We start from the raw sequence: 7,313 nt of genomic DNA on the forward strand, positions 1-7,313 counted from the left end.
TCCATTTCAGTAAATATAAAAATATATACTTAATACTTTGTACAATACTGGTTTTTGGTCCAAACAAAAATGGATCAGAAAAGCCAATAAACTTACTTTAAGAATTCCCAATTTTAAAGATTTTCCAAATGGATTTAGGCAACTTTGAATAATGGGATTTACATAAAATCTCAGACAATACTAAACAAAAATGGCCGTAACACACAAAATTAAAATTTCAGTTTCACAGATCCGTTATGCCAAAAAAGTACATAGAGGAACAAAATTGTATTTACACGTTTCATAATAAAATAACGAAGGCGAGACAGGTGATAAAGGGCTGTAAGAATGAAAATATAGAAATAGCATATAATTATTAAATGAAGAACTACAGATCTAACAAGTCCTTAGCACAGATCATCCTGTAATCAGTCGTCCCCTATCAGAAACTTTTAGTGCACGGTACACCCAAACTCACTCACTTCACACATACACCAGCACAAACTCAGCATAGAAGTCACTCGTTACCAACACCCTCTACGCTACACAGCATCCCTCGCTGACGTCATTGCGACTCGGAGGCGTCAGTAAACGCGGATGAGCGCACAGAGCGGTGCGGATGAAGAGGTATTGTACAAGCCATTCGCTGCGCAGGCTCTACTCGCGGCTACAGCCAGACCACGCTGAGTCAGTGGCGGAAAAGAACTCGCTGGAGTATACAACAGTTTCGCTCGGGAAGGGCCTTGTTGCCAACTCTATTCCTTACCCAAAAGAAAAAAATGAACGAGGGGAGAGGGGAGGAAAGGGAAGCAGGTTTTTATTTCTTTAGGCAGATCTGACTTCAGCTAACCCAGCATGAGGTACGATCCCAACAACAGAACAAATGCAGGGCGGTAGCTGCTTCGGAAGTCGCTTTACCGACCGGGCGATTATTTTCTACGTCTAACTGCAGTCTTTATCTTCCGACCAGAAACTGATGATCCAGAGGCAGAGAAAACATTTTTCCCATTAGTCCTATCAAAAGAAATCAGTAGTTCAGAGTTTAGGACAGCGCAGCTGTAAACGCAGGAGCAGCACTGAGCAGGCAGCCCAGAACAACCGTTTCACAGCCCTGGCTCACCAGTTACCAGCTGGCAACAAACGGCATACAATGGACAGGAGGGAGGAAGGGAGTTCCAGAACCCACTGAGCACCTGGACCTCTCTCATTCGGGAGGCAAGCAGCAGCCTAACAGCTAGATGGGGATTTTGCCTCGCATGAACGAGACGGCGTCACGCGCGCTGATGCACGGCACAGCCCGGCTCCCTTGCTCACTGAGCCAGCCGGGCCCAACCACGGAAGGATGCCCCACCCAGGGCCAAGCTCTGAGGGCCATCGGAACGCCTCACGATTTAACAGCGGTAGAGAGGCTCGGCGCCGTCCACCGACGCTACCCGAAGCTGAAGTGAAATCCCGACACGGTCTCTTACCCCACTGTAAATGCTGGAGGCTGGCTGAACGAAAATCCCGAACAGCTGGAAGGCTGTGCCGGTGCTGCTGGTGCAGGAAGATTTGCATCAAAAGTAAATACTCCCGGGTTGCTTGGGAAGTTGAAATTAGAAGTGTTACTTCCAAACTGGAATAGCAAACCTGGGAAGATGGGGTGGAAGCAGAAGTTGAGATTTGAGTTCAACATTTCCCAGCAAAATCCTCACGGCCTTCCCGCTGTCTTTAACGCCTTTGTTAACGGGTCGCTCAAGGCGACAAGTCTGGGCAAGGGGGCGCACCAGAAGTGCCAGGTTACCCCAGGGATGGTGCACAGACTTCGTTCACCTCACACCTGAAAATCGCAAAGGCTAAAGTAATCTAAAGTAACGCTGCTGGCACACCGATCCCAAACTGCTGGCCAACTTCTGCACCACCGTGAAGTTTATGCATACTGACACTTCACGATAAAGCCTTAAACTGTGATATTAAATCATGTGGATCTGGTATTTAAAGGAACTTCTTTGCGGTCGCGGAGTCGACCTGGGGAATCCCTTCCGTTCAACGTGCTAACGCGGCACCTCCTCTTAACAAAGGACCCCAAACCATCCCTCCATCAGCCTAACCGATAAGCGTCACGGACAAGCCGCGGAGAGTCTTACCTTCAAACCGGTACCTGATTAACGCAAGACTGGCAGGGCAACGTGGCCGGGCAACTCACCTACCCCTTAGTGCCAAAATGCCAGTTACTTTCAACGGAGGCTTATTTTGGTTTTTTCTGAGAGGAAAAAAGGAGGCTCTTCCCTTCCAGTGTTCGACGCGACGATACCAAACACATTCTGGCAGCACGTTTTTTAGCAATTACTAGAGTGCAACAGGTCTTTCTTACACTTACATTACAAGGCTCATTCCTTGCCCCATCCCGTGGTATTTTATACTTCATTTATTTAAAGCCTTAACCCACAAATGCTTAAAAACATAAGTCTGACCGTATCCCTACACAGAAAAGCCCCCAACCCAAAGAATACATTGCCAAAGCCTGTTAATGAAGTCGGACAACTAAGGGCGACTCCTGACCAACCCAAAAACACTCATTCTGCAGTGCTGCTGCCATTGTGGTTGCCCCAGTTTAACCAGCGAACTCTCTGGGGATTTCAACGCGATTTCTGATGACAGCAAGCCCCGGTGCTGAGCGGTAGGGTGGCCACCTCCATGCCTGCTGAGCCTTGTGCGGAGAAGGCCTGCTGTGCGCTGGCACCCCACAACTGACTCGACCATGGGCCCATTATTTTTATGGAGGAGAATTCCTACGGCTAAAATAGGTGCGCAAGGCAGAAGTCTTCTTTCTCAATGTACTTTAAGGTGCGCTTCATGAAAAATAAAGTAAAACGACAGCCTTCGAGACCAAAAAGGGAAGAGGATGGTCAGCACTCACCGGCACCGGGGGTACCAGAGCCAAAACCTGGCTGTTGGGTCGCTTGCTGTCCAAACACAGAGGGCTGAGTACTGGTCGTCACGGAGCCGAAGGCAGGAGGGGCTGGCTGAGCGCCAGCTGAAAACAGCGTTGTCGACAGCGATCCGAAACTTGGAGCGCTTGGCTGACTGGACCCTTGGCTCTGGCCAAATGCTGGTGGCTGGCTGGCACCAAACGCTGGGCAGGCAGCAGGCGCTGAAGGCCCAGAGCCAAACAGGAACGAAGAGGACGACCCTCAGGGAAGAGAAAAGAAATGTCAGTATATGCTGTGGGTCTGGGTCCCCCTCTCCCCAATCTGCCTTTGAAAAACCAAGCCCTGTCTTACACTGTTGAACAGAAATACCATCTACTTCCATGCAAGCGGCCTACACATTCTTCAAAGTAAAACATTCACGAAACAGTATTTCTGTGGGCCGCTAGATAATGGCAAAACGGAAGAGAGCATCCCTTTAAAATGTACCTGTTGAACTGGATGTGGTTGTGGCTGCAAAGGTAAAGCCTGAATTTGCTGCACTGGTGCTGGTTTCTCCTGATCCAAAGAGAAACGAACCAAGAGATGTGCCGGAAGATGTGGTTGCTGGCTTGTTTTCTTGAGAGAAGCCAAAAGACTGAGATGCTGCAGATTCTGCGGAATTGCCGAAAACAGAACTGCTCACAGTGTTGCTGGGTTGTCCAAACACAAAGGGAGCGGGAACTGGCTGAGGATTTGAGGATGAGATGGCACTTCCGAACACGCTGCTGCTGTTGGCTGAAGCAGTGGGTACGACTGTGCTGGAGGAGCTAGAGCTCAAGAAGCTGAAGGATGGCTTTGCTGCTCCTTTGTAGGAAAGGAAGAACAGTTCAGAACCCCCCCCCAGAAATGCCAAATGAAGCACAGCAAACAGACTTCAGTCTCAATCACAGTACAAAGAGCAGTCCTGAACGACACCCCAACCACTCTCCCAGCTACTGTCCCTTATGCAAGACTTGCGTTGGATGCGCCAGCTGCTGCCATCCACAGTTACAGGAACGGAAGAACTATGCAGGACAAGGACACTGCTGCAGTCTAGGCCTCATGGGTTACACACGCTAAGCACTGGCCGTCATTACCTGACCCAGTTTTCACCGGCACTTCTGACTTCTTCAAACAAAGATGTATTTCAGTTGTTCTCAGAAGAACAACATCCATCATCGGTGGCAGTTTTACGGCTTTGTTCGATTGAGTATTGAAAATCAGAGCGAAACAGTTTCATTTGTAGCTTGCTTGAACACAGAGCCGTGTGACTACCAGCTCGAAGTCAAGCAATGCTTACCATCTGCCAGCCTAACTCTTCCAAGCTTAGGTTTGTTGTACTTAAGCACCTGCAAAACCTGCTTTTCAGCGCAACAGAGAACAACCCTCTGTTAAGATGACCTTTAGAGAGCGCTGAGTGAAGTCTGACACACTTAAAATAGAACTGTCTTTTAAAGTCAGTCATTCTTCAGCCTTCCCTAAGCTGATGATCCAATTCCCATTGTTAATTTGTGATCTTGTTTTCAATTCCCCGCTATCTTTTCCTCCAGCAGTCGTGGCTCCTTTCCATCTCTGCCATTGTTAAGAGACTATACCATTCCTAAGAATGCTTGTTAAAATTTCCTTTTTGCACAAGCTGCTTCCTCACGTTTCCATGACTTAACTCCCGAACTTTACCTGGCAGGTAAAAAAACAAACAAAGCAAGCCCAACCCCGCCCCTCCCCTCCCACCATCTCTCCTTCCCCGAAGCCTACCATCCTCTGAAAACTTGTCTGTTCAGTCACAGCTCAACCTCAGAGTACCGTGATTAAAACCAGTGTAACCCTACGTATCACTTTAATTCAGGGCTACTCACTGATGTCCCTTTCCATATCATGTCAGAAGTTAGAAACGAATTCTGTCCTCCAAAACACAACTGCTAAATCGTACGAATGGAATTCCACAACCAGAATTTTTCGACACAGTGATCATCACTGAAGAACTTCAATCCTCCACTGAAGATTTTCAACAAATTAAAGGAATACAAAACACCGCAGTATTTATGAAATTATTTCTATATATCGCCTCTCTCACCCCCTCTGACTAGGAAAAGCAACGCTAGTATGAGGCTTCTATACTGCCCCATACTATAGATTTTACGACCAGCTGCGCTGCTGCTACCACTGAGAGATACAACTTCAGTGTTCATACACGAAGCCATACGGGTCCCGTACGGCATGGCCATTTTGTTGCCTAAACCTAGTGTTAAAACCCACTGAAATCTAAAAAGGACTCGCTACATACTGACTACACACCAGGAACCAGAACTAAAGACAGGCTGTGGGTAGCAATTCAGCCTTTTCTAAGGCTCTAATGCCCGAATACATCAAATCCCACAGATTTTACCCAGTATGGCTTCAGAGGAATTATGTGAAGGACACAAGCAGACAAGTGAAGACGAAAGATGGTTACCTGAAGTACTGGTTTGTGCCCCAAACGCAAAAGATGACTTTGCCTGCTCAGCTTCCTTCTCCGATGGTTTACCGAAACTGAAATTGAATATGGGTTTTGCTGTGCTCTCCTCTTTGGTATGCTCAGCCGTCCCAGCTGAGAAGACAGGCTGCGCCTTTAACTCCTCAGTGTCAGCCTTCTTGCCAAATGCTAGTGGAGCGGCAGAAATGACAGAGTCCTGCTTCTCTTCTGTCCTTCCCAGAACAAACTGTGAGGCGGGGGCAGACTCCACACTGCCAAAAGAGAAGTCTCCCTTTGCTGAAAGGGCTTCCTCCTTTTTCTCCTCCGATTTCTTAAATGCAGGAGCAGGTGATGCCACCTCCTTTTCTGCCGCAGTTCCAAAGGTGAAGCCGCTGACTCCGGTTTTATTCTCACTGGTAGCTATGGAAGAAGTAGAACTCGTGCCAAAGCCAAAGCCTCCCAGACCTGGTTCCTCTTTCTTTTCCTGCTGTCCCAGGCTCGCTGTCCCAAACTGAAACGCTGAAGGAGCTGGACTACTTGTAGGTGGAAGTCCAAAGGTAAAACTGTTACTTTTATCTTCTTTTTTACTGTCTTCTGATTTCAAGTCTGAGGATGAAACTCCAAATTTGAAGTCCCCTCCACTCACAGAAAACTTAAATCCTCCAGTCACGGGGCTGGAGGATGCTGATTCAGATGCAATACCGAATTTGAAGCTTCCTGGGTCTCCAAATTTAAAACTTCCTGCGCTGCTTAAGGTATGAGAAGATTCAGAGGAGGATGACTGGATGCCGAATGTAAATGATGGCACTGAAGCATTTGTGGACACCGCATCAGCACCGAAACCTGCAGAACAAAGCACCTCAGCTGAAGTTTGAAATATACGATGTAACACACGTAGGCTCAAACTACACGGCCGGGATTTCAGTCCTGAACTTCCCAGAGCCAAAACCATTTGAAGAAAAACCAACTAACCAAGCCACAAAACAAGTAAGGGAACTCCACGCTCCCTCTCTACAAACACCTTTTCACAACGGTATTCTTCTGTCCGCCACCTGGAAAAGCACACTGCTAACCTCCTTCAAAGATCATGCTTTCGGTCTGAACTCCAGCTGAACAATGCAAGGATTGTAAAGAACAATTATGCCATTAATATTATGCCTTTTACAGAAAAGCTTACCTCTTTCTGGGGAAAGGATGTGGAAACGTACGCACTTACCTTACTTAAGCAATATTCCTAGAGGAAAAATGAACAGTTTTGCCATACCTCAAAGGAAAAATAATTGCACTAAGAAAAAAATAAAGAAAAAATAAATTGCAGAATGCACACCACTGTTTTTCTCATTAAGTATTACCTTTGAGCTCTGCTTTGGTGCCTGGCTTTGGGCTTTCACAGGCTACACATTTCGTGGCTTCTGCTTTGTTTTGGACAAAGCAGACCTCACAATCCCAGCTTCCTTCAGGCTTTTGGAATTTGTCTAAATCCAGAAATCCTCCAGAAGTCACAGAAAATGCGGAAACACTGCTACTGGTCACAGGCACTGAATTCCCTGAGAAATAAGCAAGATCTCCTGATCTCATGTTCTGTTCTCCTGCTTAAGTGAGAACAGAACATGAACTTTTAAAGAAACTCTTAATTGCTCACTAAATTACAAAGTGGACAAGCACAACAGTAAAAAAACCCATCAAACTACAAGTTAATTTTGGTCAATCTCAATCCTGGAATGGAAACAATAGAAACACACAGATTCTTCTTCATAATCCAGTATGATTTTAAGCATGAATTCAACTGATGACATTTAAACAGCAACTGCAGTTCAGATAATACAGCAACATTGCTCTTCTGGATGTTAATTGAAGATGCTGTACTCAAACTACTGAAAGAATTTCTGGTGACCTGTGTAACCTGTAGTCAACAGATGCATAGAGCGGTAGGGGTTAGAAGGGACCTCTAG

At 46.6% G+C, this 7,313-nt stretch overlaps 1 protein-coding gene across 1 annotated transcript; it reads right to left on the reverse strand.

Moving 5' to 3' along the window:
• Positions 1-228: 228 nt before the first annotated feature.
• NUP153 (nucleoporin 153kDa) lies at positions 229-6,908 on the reverse strand (the record flags this gene model as incomplete). Its single annotated transcript, XM_010159333.1, has 6 exons — positions 229-993; positions 1,449-1,608; positions 2,879-3,151; positions 3,378-3,734; positions 5,362-6,204; positions 6,714-6,908. Coding segments are annotated over 6 exons (1,913 nt in total), but the record flags the coding sequence as incomplete, so codon positions are not given.
• Positions 6,909-7,313: the final 405 nt, after the last annotated feature.

The sequence above is a fragment of the Eurypyga helias genome, unplaced genomic scaffold (assembly GCF_000690775.1).
Source record: "Eurypyga helias isolate BGI_N326 unplaced genomic scaffold, ASM69077v1 scaffold45380, whole genome shotgun sequence".
NCBI lineage: Eukaryota > Metazoa > Chordata > Aves > Eurypygiformes > Eurypygidae > Eurypyga > Eurypyga helias.